The sequence below is a fragment of the Macrotis lagotis genome, chromosome 1, assembly GCF_037893015.1.
Source record: "Macrotis lagotis isolate mMagLag1 chromosome 1, bilby.v1.9.chrom.fasta, whole genome shotgun sequence".
Lineage (NCBI taxonomy): Eukaryota > Metazoa > Chordata > Mammalia > Peramelemorphia > Peramelidae > Macrotis > Macrotis lagotis.
The window spans coordinates 691,736,377-691,754,096 of record NC_133658.1 but is presented as its reverse complement, the minus strand read 5'-3'; the positions used below and the strand labels follow the sequence as shown (position 1 = coordinate 691,754,096).

At 36.0% G+C, this 17,720-nt stretch overlaps 1 protein-coding gene across 2 annotated transcripts in view; it reads left to right on the top strand.

Annotated features, from left to right (window-relative positions):
* The window catches only part of DCAF17 (DDB1 and CUL4 associated factor 17), a 38,045-nt gene that overhangs the window by 631 nt on the left and 19,694 nt on the right, over positions 1-17,720 (top strand). For both annotated transcript variants that reach the window (XM_074215723.1, XM_074215722.1), the window contains exons 2-9: positions 13-191; positions 1,377-1,480; positions 2,682-2,772; positions 6,339-6,475; positions 7,565-7,643; positions 11,356-11,445; positions 14,907-15,014; positions 15,362-15,467. In XM_074215723.1, coding sequence (XP_074071824.1) covers positions 39-191; positions 1,377-1,480; positions 2,682-2,772; positions 6,339-6,475; positions 7,565-7,643; positions 11,356-11,445; positions 14,907-15,014; positions 15,362-15,467 — 868 coding nt within the window. In that variant the 5' untranslated portion in view covers positions 13-38. The remainder of the gene's footprint in view (positions 1-12; positions 192-1,376; positions 1,481-2,681; positions 2,773-6,338; positions 6,476-7,564; positions 7,644-11,355; positions 11,446-14,906; positions 15,015-15,361; positions 15,468-17,720) is intronic.

Sequence of the window (17,720 nt, the reverse complement as noted above, 5' to 3'; positions counted from 1 at the left end):
CTTCTCCCAAAGCCGAGCAGCCAGGCCCGGGGGCCCCGATGTGCCCGGTGTCCGCCGCCCGGCGCCCCGGCGCCCGCGGGGGGCCCAACATCTGCAGCCAGCTGAGCAGGAGGGCGCAGGGCTTTTCCACCGCCGATGCCGGGATGGTGCAGAGGACAAACCTGGGGATCCTGAGGAAGCTGGTGTGCCAGGTAATTGCGATTTTTTTTTCCTTTTAAAACGTGTGAATGCTTGCTTCGTCTCGATTGGAAAGCAATTTTTTTTTGAAAAATTTCGTTTAAAACCTGTTTATCCTGAATTTGAACACAAAAATAAAATGCATTTTTCATGTACGTAGAAAAAGAGGCTTATCCAGAAACCTGCGGGCCTCTCTACGTACGTTGCTTTTTCTTTTGGATATCCATCAGGTGATTTTCAAAGCTGTCCTGATGGTACTTTTTAACGACGCTTCCTTGTTTTCTCCTTTAATTTTTTCTGCTACCCCCACAAAACTGAAAAAGATTTTTAAAATGCCCTGAAAATATGCGTAGTCGAATAAAACAAATTTCATCTGTGACCCTGAAAAGAAACCATCTTTGTTTTGATCTACATTCTTATCCTGCCTTCATTGGTTAAAGATTTTTCTTTTCCTCCATCTTCTAGAGGATTTGGGTAGGCGGGGTTGGAGGAGGAAGCAATTTAGGTGGTTTTGAATGGTTTCCCTAGATGAGCTGTTGTCAAGGAAGACGTAAAGAGGAGGGGCTGTGGAAGGCATTGCAATGAGGAGATTGATTAATGCACTATTAATAGAACTTCTAGATGTTTTCATTTTATTTCTTCCTTAAGTATGACTGACAATAAGAAGTGATTTCCACTCATAGTAACAGATACATGGGTGGGAAGTCAGGAAGGAGAGAAAGCAATGAAAAATCACAAGTTCTCTCCCAATTCCACGAGTACCCTATTGAGCTTCCAGCCTAACCCTCCACACTACCAGGGACTGCAAAGACTAATGCAAAACAAGGCAGAAGCTTTGCTATTGGTTTACTAAACTGCCCGTTTTGTTGCTTAGTTAGTGTGTGCCTAGTTACTGTTCCTTTTATGCTGGTTTGACTTTTTTCAATGATCTTTCCCCCAAAGCCTTGCTAACTAATTTTAATATCTACAGGAAAAATGCAGTCACATTTTAATGTAAAATTTATCAGTAATTTAATGTGAAAGAATCAATAGAGAATGATTTACTAGTTTCCAGGTCAGTTTTGAAATTTGTTTCTTTTTTACCTAAGGCATCCATTCCTCATTAGGGTACTAATTTTAAGCTAATGTCCTTCATTTGGAAGGAATATGAACAAACTCTTGAACAAACTAACAAAGAATCCGTTCGTTGTATCTTTCAGAAAAGCACTAAATTCAAGAATGTTTGGACAACTCATTCCAAAGCACCTATTGCCTATGAGAGAGGAAGAATATATTTTGATAATTACCGGTGCTGTGTGAGCAGGTGATTCTTTTGTGAAAATTCACACTTATTACACCTAACTGTTCATACTAATTCTAAACTGCCCAAGAATTTCTACAGAAGGGAAGTGCCACCTTGTATTTGGTGAGGGAGCAATATGAGACAAGTAGGGAGAAGGGAAGGCTTGAGGAGTTCAAGGCAAAGTCTGGTGGCCTAATAGGTAATTTTTGAATGTTTGAATCTCAATTTGTCTATTGCTCAGCTCTCTAAAACTAAATTAAAGTAACAAATTCCATTATCATGTAAGTGAAACTCCTCAACTACTGTAGCAGAGGTAGGATGGCCTAGATTCCAGTCCTGCTTGAGAATTCAAAACTATATATCCTTGAAAAACTCACAACTTCTCAGTACCTCCTGGAAAGACTCTTAAGATTTTATATTGTAGAATATAGTTCCTGGTCAGCACTAATAAGTGTTTTTTCTCCTACAATTTTCTCTCCCAGTATTCTACCTGAGTAAAAAAAAAATTGAAATAACATATTTTAGAATGCTGCTGGTGTTTCACATCACATAAAAAGTTAAACATAATGGGATAACAATAGCCAGTTACCAAAATGATTAGGGTTAGTTTTGAGGCAATTTAACTTATTTGTGAATGGATGGTATTGATTTGGACTTGTTAGAAAGTTGGAATAACCACTCAAATTTTTTGTTTATTAAAAAACACCTTTTTTTTGCAATCTTATGCTTACTCTACTCAGTCTTAACCTTGATAGACAATAGTCGCATGGTTCTCCAATGAGGCAGTGTCCCAAAGAAAGTTATCTTGAACAATAATAGCAGTTCAAATTTACATTGAACTTAAGCTTTGGAACTCTTTCCATAACTTATCTGCACAACAATTTTGTAAAGAAAGCACTTCCTTATTTTACCCCCTTCTTTTACAGCTGAAGAAAGAAGCTTTGGGAGAATAATTGATTTGTTGAAAATCACACTATTAGAATATTTCCCCTGTTGAAATGTACTTATTTTTAAACTCGAATTGTTCAGGGAAGAAAGGTTCCTGCACATTTCTCAGAGGAAAAAGAAATCTTTTAATTTTATGTGGCATGAAGTCTAGGTGGCACTTCATGAAAATGAAGAACAGTAAGAGTAATTCACAGTAGTCAGAATGGCTAAAACAAGCTATCAATAGTGTAGAATTTCTTAAGAAGAGTGATCATTTGTTATCATTTTTCCTCAGTGTTGCAGCAGAGCCAAGAAAGCGTTATGAGATGCCGAAGTGTTCTAAATCAGAAAAAATAGAAGATGCTTTATTGTGGGAATGCCCCATGGTGAGATTTCCCCCCCCCCCCCAATCCTCTAGTAAATGTTAAGAAAACCAAAAACCCGATTGTTTCATTCTGGAAAGATGGTTTACTATTGATTTGGGGCAAAAAAAGGACTTATCAAATATTGGAGCTAGGAGGAGAATTTGAGATAATCTAATTAGAGAAACTCAAGGAGTTTGAATTCAAGGATCTTGAAAAGTGATTATTTCTTTTGATTGCCTTGTATAGTCATCATAAAGTGCAAATATTAAGAAATTCCTGTAGTTTAATACTTTCATTTTGATGTTTATAATACCATTTTAATATTGTTTAATACGTTATAGTACAATTCATTTTTGTATTTGATACTTTTAAGAATGAATGAGAGCACAGATGAAAATTTTAAAAATTTTAATTTTAATAATATCAAATTATGCACTAGCTTCAATATCCTAAATTTAGCAGAATATTTTCATTGGATTTACATTCTAACCATATAATAAAGTATTTATTTTTTGGGAAAAATTATTTTAGTTACCTATTATAATTTCAAATGATCACATAATGTGAATCTATTGCCTTTATCAACAAAAAAGTAGAATAAAATAATTTCTTTGCAATTGACAACTCAGATGTCTGGAAACTTTCTTCCATTACTCTGTTAATGTTATTAGGAAAACAATTCATTTCAAAAATTGTATTTATAATTTTTTAAAAATGTGTATTGAGTCAAAACACCATGATTAGAGAACCATAACGTATTAGGATTAGAGCAAGGGGTCTTGGAGATCATCTAGTCCAACCTTTATGTCATTTTAAAACCTAGAAAATGGATATATGATTTAGTCAGAGGGGTGGTATAAGCAAATTAGAGAAGAATGGACAATTTTTACCTGTTGGATCGATGAAAAAGTGAAAAATTTAGGACAAAACAAGAGAGAGAAGATCATGGGAAATAAAATGGATAATTTTGCACAAATTCACCAGGATTAGAAGGAAAGCAAGAAATTGGAGGGAAAATTTTGCTGCAAGTTTCACTGATAAAGGCCTCATTTCTCAAATATATTGGGAACTAAGTAAAATTTACAAAAATTATGAGTCATTCCCTAATTGATCAAAGGATAATAAATACGCAGTTTTCAGAAGAAATCAAAGCTACCCATAGTCATATAAAAATGTTGTGAATCACTTAATTAGAGAAGTGCAAGTTAAATAACAGAAGAAAATGACAAATGCTGGAAAGGATGTAGAAGAATCAGGACACTAATAAATACACTTTTGGTGGAATTGTGAACTGGTACAGCCACTTCAGAAAACAATTAGGAATTATGGTCAAAGGGTTATAAAACTGGGCATACTCTTTAACACGGCAATAGCACTATTGAATCTGTACCCCAAAGAGATCAAAGAAAAATTAAGAGGACCTTTTTATTAAAAAAAAAATATTTATAGCAGTTCTTTTTGAGGTGGAAATTGAGGCGATGCCCAGCAATTGGAGACTTTAAAGTTTGTGATGGAATACCATTGTGCTATAAGAAATGATGAGCAGGATGGTTTCAGAAAAACCTGGAAAGACTTATTTGAAATGATACAAAATGAAGAAAGCAAAACCAGATTAACTGTATACAGCACAGTGATATTATTATACGATGAACAAATGTGAATAACTATCCTCAAGGACCCATGATGAAAAATGCTTTCTATCTCCACAGAGAGAACTGATGAAGTATGAGTGCAGATTGCAGCATAATTTTTTCACTTTTTTGTATTTCTTTTTTTTTTTGGCAACCATGACTATGTTTTACATATTTGCATACATATATAATTGATATCACATTTCTTGCCTTCTCAATGGTGGGAGAGGGAGTGGTGTGAAAGAGAATTTGGAACTCAGAATTTTTTAAAAAATGAATGTTAAAAGTAAGTACATAGTAAATGTTTCTTTAAAAAAGTTGAAACAACTGGGTCCTAGAGAACTACTTTGACCAAGAATACACAATTTAGTAGCACATTACAGAAATAGGTCTCAACCTCTGAAGACACAAAGGAGGAAACCAAATCTAAACTTTAACCATAATAATGGCTTAGGATGTTTTGTTCTACCAAGAGATAGCATATTATATAAAGTTCATGTCATATAAACAGCCATTTTTGAGCAGACACATTTTAGATCTCTGAATTCTTTACTGCTCTTTATTTCAATAGTTGCAATAGTATTTAATTACGTTTTTGGACAATACTAAGACAAGCTAGACTGAAAATCAAGACAGCCTTGCATAAATGGGAGATATGCCAATTCCTAACTTTGCTTCTGATTTTTTTCTTATATGAAGTGAAATAAATTTTTTCATGGACAAAATATTCAGAAGTATTCTGTTATTCAGCAAGCATTTATTATAAAAATGCCTTCTTTGGACCAAGAACTGTTCTAGACCCTGCAGATTCGAAAACAAAAATGAAATATAAGCTGTTATACTCTTCAAACTTTTCACTGTCTAGGTCTGGCATTAACATTTATGCTTAGGAAAGGTTTTTGAACCCAATAGATAAAATTGGGGTGGGAGAATGAAGATGGGACTAGATGGCCTCTGAGGTTCTTTCCAGTTCTAGGTCCATGGTTCTATAATAATAATAATGTTTCCTGGCATTTAAAGCATTGCAAATGGATGCCGGTATAGTTTTGTATAATTTAAGATGAATTGGTACCTAGGCATTGTTGTTTTGTTTGTATTATGATAGCCTTGATAATAACCTCAACATATGACAGATAGTAAGGATTTGGTTTGGTTTGGGGTTTTAACTTTTCCTGACCTTTGGAAAGGGATAGAAAATTCACACATCCATGTGAAATATGTTTCATAATGCCTACTTCTGCTTTCTGCATAGGCTTCCTTCACAGTCAAAGGAACACTGACTAAAAGCTAGATCTGAAATTTCCCATTTTCTTTAACCTTTCCTCTTAGAACCATATTGTCATCCAATAAATGCAAAACACACTCCCTACCTTCTACTCCCTCTTGTTGTATTAGACTTCCACCTTGTGGCAGCTACTCAATGAGAATGGGGCCATTTCTAGGATGGCACACCACTTGTACTATTGGATAGAATTGAGAGTAAAAAAGATGCTGCACATCTATGAATGTCTACCTTTCCCCTTTTGCCTTTTAGTTCCAAATTGCATTTTTTTAATTGAGACCAGAATAGTGAGCAGCAATTAGTATAATTTGCCTCTTAGATATATTATAAAAGTTTCAAAGTTAAAGAAGTCAAACAAAGCAAGAAAGGAAGTCAGGAAAAGTAAAGTAAATTCTTCCACGTGACACTTAATTGCCAAATTTCAGACATATTTCTATGACAGATCTATTTTAGGAGTTATTAATGAATGCAACCTTATAAACACACAATCTTAGCTCTCTTCCATCCTAATGAATAGGGCTGCTATACTCAAGTATTTAATGTGCCTCTCACCTAGACTACTTATTTGTTTAAATTTTTCCTTGTGAGTTTGGCTATTTTCTTTGGATGCTAGGCAGTATCCCTTGTTCATGGCTAAATTCAGACTTTTCACACCTCACTTATTTTTTGTCTAGGGGGATATTCTACCCAATCCATCAGATTACAGATCTTCCCTTATAGCATTGACTGCTCATAACTGGCTTCTTCGTATATCTGCAAATAATGGAGAAGTAATAGAGAAAATTTATCTTGCTTCTTATTGCAAATTCAGGTATGAAACTGTTAAGCCAAGTTTTTATTATTTTCCAGGACTTAATGATTTACAGTGTATCAAGCTCTTCTTTTGATAATGTTTTTCTATACATAACTGGTATTTGAGGTCTTAATACCAACTCCCTTTGTTACTCTTAAGTAAATTTTATTTCTTAGATTATAGAATGAAGTTTAGCCTAGCTTTCTTTGGGGGGGGGGGTGGATTTTAATCACCAAATTGAGACTAAATTTCTCCTAAAGATCACTGAATTAAAAGTTTGATTTGTGAATTAATTCATCAGATTTCATGGAGTTCCTCTTTTGCATTGAGTACTTGAATGATAGCTTAGTTGATAGAACACTGAACTTAAAACTGTGAAGTCCTAAGCTCATATTCAACCTCTTATCCATCATTATGACTTTAGACAAGTCCTTTAACTTCTCTGAGCCTCTTTTCTCTTCTGTTTAATAAGAGAGTAGTGATCTTGAAGAGCCCTTCCAGCTCTGATGCTGTGCTCCTGTGTAGAAGGCAGTGTGCCTGAGGGCTATGGAGGATAAAAAGCAAATAGAAGAAATCATTCTTGACCTCACTGATCTAATAATCTACTAGGCGAATTGGCAAATTACTGAAATGAAAGGTTAAAATGTGAAAGTGAAAGAGGAGAGTTAAGAAATCCAATGTTAATAGGAGTCCACTAAGCAAAATAGATTTTGAAATAGATGTGCATGTGAAGTCTGAGCTAGAACACTTTTTTACTTAGAATTTTTATAAGATTTTCATTTTAAAGGTATATGCCTGCTTTGCTTTATTAATTTTTGATACTAGGAGTTCAAATAATATTTTAAAGTGCCAAGACTCAAAAATTATTAAAAAGAGATATATAAATTTCAAGTTGGCATTTTGGAATTCCAGGAAAACTTTTCAGTGATTCATAAATATTTAATAAAATATGTTGTTTTGGGGGGAAGGGAGTACTTATGCTTAAAGATCTCATTTGATTCCTACAATAACCCACTCAGTTACATTATAAAATGGTATATCCAGCATAATGAAATAAAAATTTACCAAAAGCTTATCCCAAATCTCTTTTTTTTCTCTTTTGGAAAGATATTTGAACTGGGACACTCCCCAAGAGGTCATTGTTGTCAAATCAGCTCAGAGCAAAGCCACTGCTCTGGCACGCCAGGTAACTATGTATAATTAGCTTTTTGGTTTGTTGAAAAAGTCATCAGACCTAGGAGATTTTGTCTGTAGAAGCCTAAAGAAGAAATGTTAAATAAAGCTAATAACCTTAAGATTTTGAAATATGCTTTAAAGGTTGTTAGTGGGAATTTCCTCAGATATTCACTGGTTTTCTTTTATTCAGTGTCTTTTTCATTGAAAAACTAATTTTTAAAATCAAAATTGTAATTTTTTTATAAGTTTCACAATAACTTGTTTCTCTATGAGGAGTTACAGTATCATTTTTTATTCTACACCATTCTCTTTCCATCTTGTTACCATCTGTCAATAAGCATTTTTAAAAGCATTTCCTGTGTACCAAGCATACAGCAGAATGATAAGATAGACAGAAAGGCTACTACACAGTCCCTGACCCCACGAAGTTCACATTCAAAAGAGGGGGACCCAAAATAAATAGGTACATGCAAAAAAACATAGAAGGTAAATGAAAGGCAAAAATGGAAGGTAAAAGGGAAAGGCAGTTGATTTGAAGCAGGGGTTTGAGCTGAATTTAGAGAAAACCAGGGGAGTGAGGGGGGAAAACATTTCAGTAAAATGGCATGGAGAAGGGAGATAAATATCCTGTGGGAAGAGGAGTAAAAAGGCCAGGGTCACTGATTCATAAAATATGTACTTGGGAGGCAAGTAAAAGACCGAGAAAGTAAGGAGAGTTGTAAAAGGGGGCTTTAAAATAACAAACGGGTAGTAAGTAGGAGGCTACACTGAGGTCATATAGTAGTTACAAAGAGATAGGTTTTAGGTGAATGAATTATACTTTGGATGCTTGAGTTTGAGATGCCTGTAGGACATCCAGTTCAAGATGTTCAAAAGGCATTTGGAGATTGGAATTCAGGAGAGAGCTGAGGGCTGCAGAGAGATAATAATGAAATTTATGGGAGAAATAATAAGAGAGTAGTGTCACAAAAACCTAGGAGAGGGAAGACAGTATCTTAGAGAACAAGGTAATTAAAAATGTCAGAGACTGCAGAGAAGTCAAAAGGATTAGTATTGAGAAAAGGCCATTAGATTTGGCAACTTAGAGATCACTCGCAATATTTGAGAGTAATTTGTTGATGATGGTATCAGAAGCCAGAAAATATAGAAATGAAGCAGAGGAGAAGAAATGGAAGCAACCTAAAGTAAATGACTTTCCTTTAGGAAGAGATCAGGTGAGTAAAAACAGAGTCACACATCTAATAAGTTCCTGAGGCAACAATTGAATTCAATAACTTTTTGACTCCAGTAAATCAATATGTGGGCCTAGCTTTGCATTGTACCTTACTTTTCTAAAATAAAGTGCCCCTTGAAGGCTCTTCTTTTTTGTCCACCATTTTAAATCTGTCCATTTCTTGCTCTGTTGCCTTCTGTGTCAAGTCCATGTACCTTAACTCTTGGCTTCATAGCCTTTATGCATTTGAACCTTGCCTTTTATTTTTTTCTCTCATGTCTTTAATCCCTCTTTCATATAATCTTTACCGAATAAGCCTTTTTCTCCCCCTGCTTTCATCTACCTCTTAATCTATTTTGCCGGGGTGGGGGGGGGTTCCCAAATCACTCACCACTAAATGTGAACATGCCTCAAAGTTTTATGCTTTGACTTCTATTTTCATTCTGTAATGTCTTATTTTGAGATCTCATCACCTCCCAATTTTCATCTCCATGCAGATGATAACCCAAATCTATTTATCTAATTCTGATCTTCTGAACTGTAGTCTCCTATTACCAACTGTCTCCAAGTTAACATGTTGCAGAAACCTCAAACTTAACATGTCCAAAACTGAACTCATTACCTTTTCCCCAAAACTATCCTCTTTCCTCAATTTCCCTGTTACTGTTGAGGATATCAACATTGACCATCCAGAATGGCAGTTTCAATGTCATATTCGGCTTCTCCCTCGAACTCATTTTGCTTATTGGATCAGATTCGAAACCTTGTCATTTCTACCTTCACAACATCCCTTGTATGTGTTCCCCTCCCTCCACCCATATAGGTGCCTCCTGGTACAGGTCACCATTACCTTATGTCTGCTTGCCTCTAGAGTCTCTAGTCCATTTTCTACTCCCTTTGAAACACCTTCTTAAAGCACAGGTCTATGTTATTTCCATACTCTATATATTATTCCCATACACTATAAACTCTAGGTCTTCCTGTTCCAGAATTAAGCATAAACTCTGTTTCATATTTAAAACTCTTAATAATCCCTTTCACACATAAACTTCCATTCCTTTCTTCTCTATCTTCTTATACTTTATTCCCCTCCAACAAGATCACCTTCTTGCTGATCTCTTACAGGATGCTCCATCTTCCTTCTTTGGGCTTTTTCACTGGCTGTTCCTGAAGGCCCACCTTCCCTCTCTCCTCAGACTTACTTGGTACATCTTGCATCCTGCCATCTAAAAGAGATCTTTCCCCAGCTGGTGTCAGCCCCTTTGAGAATACCTTGTTTTACTCTGGATATGCTCTGTGTGTGTGTATGTGTGTGTGTTTGTGTGTGTGTGTGTGTGTACGTACATATCTAGTCATTTACTTACTGTCTCTTCCATTACACTGTGGTCTCTTTGAAGACAGACCTCATGTTTTTGCCTTTCTTTGTATTCCTCAGGACTCTGCAGTATGTATAATGCATAGTAAGGACCTGATGGATGCCTGTTAACTGATTCTTCCCATGCCTAAGCTTTCTCACATTCCTGTCTCCTCCTACATGACTTCGACACATGCAAAACTCAAATGGATTCATATCTTTCCCTTGAAGAAGAAGAGTAGCTCATTTATCTATAACTTTGAGATTTGCAAGTAACTGGCACCTGGGTTTGAATCATAACTCTGCTTGTTTTTTGCCTCTATGACCTTAGGTGAGTTACTGCACTTCTCTCTCAGCCTCAGTTTCCTCATCTATTAAAAGAGTGGCTTGGACTTAATCTTTCAGATTCACTCGAGCCCTGAATCTATGACCCTATAAAGAGTAGTTCCCTGTTCCTCGTTCCTTTTTCCATAACCTACAACAATATAGGAAAGATTTTTTCTAAATTGTTGTCTCTTCCCCCCCCCGCCCTTTTACTCCATAGTCCTGCCCACCCTGCCATTTTCCCTTGTTTCAGGAATGGAAAAGTTGCATAACACATCGTTGAGGATTCAGAAAATTCTCAGAGATGTCTCATAGATCCATTTGAGAACCTTTTTTTTTGCATTTCATTTTACTGAATAAGAAAGTTGGCCTGACCATAGTCTTTCAGTTATGGAATCTCTGCTTCAAGAAGAGAAATAATTCAGACTAGTTCTTTAGGCATTTTTTTCCCTCTTTTCCCTGAAGACCTGCTGTTCTTATCAACATGATGCTAATTTTAAATGATACATTGAGCCTTGATAGCTGTGCTTCTCTTGATTAGCTTGTTTGTTTTCTGGGCTTCAGTTTATGATCTAAACCCAGAGTGTCTCACAGCTAAAAAATATTTACAGTTGTGGTTTGTGTCAATCATTTTTTCAATTTTATGCTCCAGTGATGGAAGGTTTTGTGGGGATGTTTTGAATACTTATTTCTTCATGTCAAATTTAACTTGTTTGCCTCTAAGTTGCATTCTAGATGGATGGACATTTTCTCCTTTATGAAAACATAGTGTTGCCTGGAGCATAGGAACTGTGCTTAGTGGGTTGTCTCTAATTTCCCTCTTTTTTCTAGGCAGGCGTTCAACCATCTGTGCTGTTGTACTTTGCTGTATTTCGAGTCATACCTCTCTCACTTACAGGAATGCTGGAGATCAATAAGAAAGTAAGAGCTAGTTTCTAAATTAAGGATGACCTGCAGTAACTATAGTAAGAATGGCTTACAGTAAGCTTTGCTTGTCTCTGATTGCAAAATATAGAGTGCTACCCCTATTTAATTGTTGTCTCATTAGGTTTTTGTCTGTTATTCATTTAAAAGGAAGGGTAGCCACTACTTGACTTGTAGCAATGATAACTGGTTGTGGAAAGGAGCAAATCTATGAGCCCAACCAAACACATAAATAAATTCACCAACCAACTCAGCATGTCTGCCAGTATACCTTTTCTCTATGCGATATAGCTGATACACAATAAATCAAATTTGTGTCTTGCTTCTTTTACACAGTTTTTACCTGCTCTCATTTGATAGTGGGCCCAAAAATATGTGTTTTGTTTTTCAAGACTCCTTTAGAACAAGAATTTCTTAGTTTTTAAAAGAAAATTTTTATATGAAGAACATTTTAATAATCTGAGGTCAATCCTGGGTAGCAGAAAGTCAGCTTCCCCTCCTAGCCCTAATACTAAACCTATTAAAGGGTGTTAGGCAAGATTCTTCTAAAATCAGGATCAAGGGGGTAATAACATACCAAAAATGTTTATCTTACATGGATAGTATGTGATTTGACTAAAGAGAAGTGGTTTGATTAGACATAAGAAGCTACCTATAGCCTCAGGTGTTGAAAGAATTCCTCTAAATTCCTAACTCATCTGTGAAAGAAGATAGGCAAATGGCAAGAATATCTTTATTGGTGCGTTAGTGACGTTCAAGGTTAAAAAAAAACAATGAGCCAATTAATGCTATATGTACCACTGAAAAGTATTGCTTTGGGCCTTATAGGTGATAAAACTCCACAAGGCAAACTGGAGGGTTGATGGACATGGTTAGAATTTGTGTCTGCTCTATTACTTCCAGGCTCTATCCCAATGCCACTGCAAATTAAGATTCTAGGGATATGACAAATACTGTAGCAAGGTGTCACAACCTCAAAGTTTGAAGATGACTAGCCTCAAACCTTAGAGAAAATAGTGTTTTCATTCATTTAACAGCCAAGAGCTCACTGAGAGCAATTTCAGAGCCAAGATTCATTATCAAAATGATCTGTGTGGCTACCCCTCCTAAATAACTTGATAATAGTGTAGTCTTAAGCACAAATAGCAATATCGGAGAATTTGTAATGATGGCTAATGTCAATATGCTAATGATCTATGAGAATCTCTTTGGAGAAAATAAGCTTAAACATGGTGCAAATCCATCTGCCACCTCCATGCATTCCCACAAGCTTGGACTGCAATAATCTTCTGGGAGTTTTCCCTGTTTCCTCCCAGTTATTGGCATTTTTCCAAGGGCTCTTTGCCTGATCTTTATCTTGCCCCTTTGCTCCTTTCTTTGGTGTTATACTTGGCAGTGTACATCGTATTCCATGTTCCCTTCAGTAAAATAAAGATCCCTGAAAGCAGGCACCATTTTGTTTTTGTTGTTTTTTTTCTTCTATTCCCAGCAGCTCCCATTGTGACTTACATAGTAAGTATTGAATCAATCTATTTTGAATCAAAAATGTTTAAGAAAGTTAGACTTGGCAAGTCAGTCTCACTCCTTACTTTCTAAAGTCAATTAATCCTGTTTGTTTTATATAGAGATCTTAAGAAACTGATGATGGTTGTGTTAATGAAAAAATATTTAATTTTGAATAATTATTAGTGAAATATCTTTATTGGAGTATTCATTAAAACATGACTAAGTGTGGAGAAATGCGTAGATGAAAACAGAATGTTATCTTTGGGGGGGGGGGGCAAGGCAATGGGGTTAAATGGCTTGCCCAAGGCCACACAGCTAGGTAATTATTAAGGTGTCTGAGGTCGGATTTGAACTCAGGTACTCCTGACTCCAGGGTCAGTGCTCTATCTACTATGCCACCTAGCTGCCGCCCCCCACCCCAGAATGTTATCTTAATTTGAAAGTGTCTACCTCAAAGTTTATTCTTTTTATGTTATCTTAGTACAGAAGTCAAAAATTTTCACCTGCTTGTTTTTAAAAAAAATTAAACACTTTTTTTTGGCAGCTTGCCTTCAGATTATATAAAATCAATAGTCTTATACTCCCTTAGCATAGATTGCTGTTCACCCTGGATGAGTGACTATTTCTGATTGTCTGATTTCAGTGTATTGAATTATTTTGTAAGCATTTATTACCTAGTTAAATCACAGTGATTTTTTTTCCATTTTTTTAAACTAAGAAGTGCATAAATTATTTTAAAAACCAATAACATTGAAATTGAAGCACCCAGAATGGAGAGGTTATTTAAATAGAAAAAAGGAACATATTTAGACAATATGTGTATAGATATATAGATATAGATAATAAGTATTTGTTTGTATATGTATATAGTAGAAGAGATGTGAGTATATATAGTTTTTTCTATATATATATCATGTTTATGTTCATGTGTGTATTGTATACATCCACACTACAAACAAGTATTTAATTTCTATAAGTTATGTTTACACTAGGAAATGAGACTCACTAGATTCTTTAATACTATTAAGGCAGATAATCTTAAACAAACATAATTAACTTTTAAAGTAGAAATTTATTAATTTCAAACTGCTCTTCCCTGCTGTGGCCATTATCCTATGTTGGCCTTTAAATTATTTTGTATGGACTGAATCCTGTTTATTTGTAAAAAATTTAGGGAACAAAATCTATTGTGAAGACATTTATAGAAATCTATCACTAGGTTAATTCCATTCATATTGCATTTCCTTATAAGTTTTATGTTAGTGGTTTTTATCATGACTATTTAGAGCAAAAGAACTGGGCCCCCATAAGACTAACTGAAAAATCAAGCAATATTAGGGATTTGAAGAACAAAGAATGGATGAAATTCTGGAATTGGCTGTTTCTCATTTGAATTACTTTTCCAGATCCAATTTCTCCACCATTGATTAGCTAAATAAAAATCTCTCTTTATAAAGAACATTTTAGCATAAAGAATGGGCACCTGGCCATATGAGCATGGTAAAGTGGTATCCATTAAGAATTAGATGGACCAAATGTATTCATATTTCCATGGAGAGTAGGGTTGCTTTTAATGGGCATACACAAAGCTCTCTGAACCAAATGAATGCAGCTGCATCATTAAGTAGTATGTTCTCCACTCATTGTGCACACGCCGATCCCATTAGTGTTCAGAGTCTTAGACTCCAGTAGTTCACCCCCTAATAAAACCCTCAGCTTTGTAGCTGATTTTCCACCTCTCTGCTGTCATAGACCTATTATTCCATAGATTACTAAGAAGTGCTGAATTAATTTTTTTATCCAGAAATTAAGACAACAGGCAGCAGATTTGGATGAGAAATATGAACAATAAACAAGTCTATCAAAGCAGTATGATGCATCTATAACCACAGTGCCAGGGGCAATATTTTCTCTGATGTTTCTCGCAGGTGAACTCTTCCTTTTCTTCCTAGATTTTTGGAAGTAGTGTCACGGATGCCACGATTTCTCATGGAATGTTGATTATAATGCATAACTCAGGACTGATCAGACTCTATAGCTTTCAGGCCATCACTGAACAGGTAATGAAACATGAAATTTGCCACTCTGAAATTAACTTGAGGGAATGAATTGAGGCCTGCTCTTCTTTAATAACGTGCTTCTACATCAAGAGAACAGGCATAAGGTGTGGACTTCAAGTGTTGAAGAAACTGAGCAGCTTCTGGGAAGCAAATGGAACTTTTTAAAAAGGAGGGGGAAAGGAAAAGGCCCTAATAGAAAATATTTAATGTAAGATATGTGCAGATGTTTTGGTTTACATACAGCCAAATTTTAAAAACTAAAAGCAATTTTCCTCTCATTTGGTAGAAGTAGGTGCTAAAGATGTGGTTTGATTTTTTTGTTTTGTTTTGGTTTGGTTTGTTTTTAGTTCATGCAGCAGAAACTTGACCTGGGGCATGCATGCAGATGGGGTGACACTTCTGGAATTGTAGGAGAGTCACCTTTTGGCATTCCTTGTAATATTAAAATCACAGGTATGTTCTCTCTCTTGAAAGAATGAATAGTGAGTACTTATTGATGTTGCTGATCAAAGTGCTTTATTTATAAAAATGATAATTTTTGTACGTTTTTAGCAGAATGCTTTCCTTACAACTGTCCTACAGGCAGTACAGATGTTATTATTCCTATTTTACACATATTGGCACCAAGAATGAGAGAGGTTAAATGACTTGCTCATAGTCAGATAACAAGTAAGTGTTTAAAGCAGGATTATATTTCAAGTCTCCTGCCCCTAAGACCAACCTACATTTCACTATACTACAGAATACACAAAAATGATTACCTGATAAATATTTGTGCACTTGTAACATTTCTTTTTCCATAGAACTTTTTATAGTTTTCAGAATATGTGTTAGAAAGATTCTCCTAATCCTACACTACAATTTAATCACCTTTGAGATAATGTACAGAGCCCAGTTAGGCTGTGGTAGCATTTAGAAATTGAAAATGGAGAGTAGAGGGATTATAGGCAGGGAGAAAGGTTTTTGTCCTCTCTTGGCTATGATGTTTCCACTCCATGCCTGCTTTATTTCTCATTATAATTCCCCCATGGCCTTCAACAGCTTGTGCTTTCCCTATTATCTTCTAACTTCATTTCAACTCCCTAGGCTCCAGGATCTGTCTGTCCTTTGACTTTTCTTAAGCATCCCTGATTACAGGGATGGAAGGGATGTGTCCTCTGTATAAAAGATTTTGAAATTCCCCCAGTGACTGCAGCCATGTTTTCAGGTACTGTGACTCCTCTTGGCTGAATTCACATAACTATTAGAAAGCTCCCCTTGGCATCACCTGCTGCTAAGTTTTTCCACATCCTCTTAATGTACATCTCCACTTGTAGATCTGGGTTGGCAGGTTTGTGGACTCCTTTGGTCCTCTGAGTTATCCATGATTTCATTGGATGTGCCAGTCAATGAAGGGAATCACTAGAACTGGAATGGAGACTATAGATTGTGAGTGTTATCAAAAGATCCCTTTGTTTCAGTTCAGCATAATATTTATTCAGTACCTCCTCTACAAGGAATTTTGCTAGGCACTAAGAGTACAAAAATGGAGAATGACCATTTTCCTCCAAAGAGCCCTAGGGGATGATGACATTTACAAAGATGAGCATAATTATTGTCATGTGTAAGAAAGGAAAAGGAGAGATCCAGATAAAGTGACCTAGGGGAAATTTTAACAGAGGAGAAAAACTTTTACTTAGGGCTAGTTAGTTTTTCTCAGAGATCTGATCTCTGATTTCATCCTTCAACTGAAGCTGATCTTTCAAAAAGGCATCATTGACCTCTTGATTGCCAAATATCCTTTTCTCAGTCCTCATCTTTCTTGACCTCTCTTCAGCCTTTGACAATGTTGATCTCTGTCCTCTTCTCTCTAGGTTTTCATGGAACCATTCTTTCCTGCTGTTCCTCCCAACTGCCTGACCTCTCCTCAGTCTTCAGGGCTGCTATCTACTTCTGCCTTGCATCCTTTTTTCATCTCCCCTATACTATTTCACTTTGTGATCTTTTCAACTTCTATCACTACAAATTCTTTTGCTGATGGTTTTTAGATATATTTCACCATTCCCAATCTCTCTTAATGGCTACTTTTGCATTTCCTTTTAGACATCTAAAACTGGATGACCAGTTGACATCTTAAATTCAACTTATCCAAAATTGAACTCATTACCTTTAACACCCCAGTCTTTACCCCTCCCAATTTCCCTATTACTGTCACATCTTCCCAATCACCCAAGCTTATAAGCTGTATGTGCCATCTTCAACCTCTTCCTCTCACCTCCCCAGGAAGCAATTAGTTGCCAAGTCCTGTAGTTTCTACCTTTATAACATCTCTTATATATGCCCTTGTCTTTCCTTTGACACTCTAACCACTCTGGCACAGGTCTTCATCGCTTCATACACAATACCCCAGTGGTGGATCTGTCTGCCTCAAGTCTCTCCCCACTCCAAACCATCTTCCACTCAACTATCAAAGTGACCTTCCTAAAGTTCAAGTCTGTCCATGTTTCCCCCTCTTCAGTAGGGTTTACCCTATTGGTTCCCTATTCTAAGATAAGATATAAAATTTTCTGTTTAGCTTTTCAAGACCTTCCTAATCTGGCCCCTTCCTACTTTTATTAGTTTTTTATGCCTTACTCTTCTATAATCTCTAACATCAAATGATACTGGCCACCTTGCTGTTTCTTACACAAGACATTTCATCTCCTGATTCTAAGCATTTTCACTAGC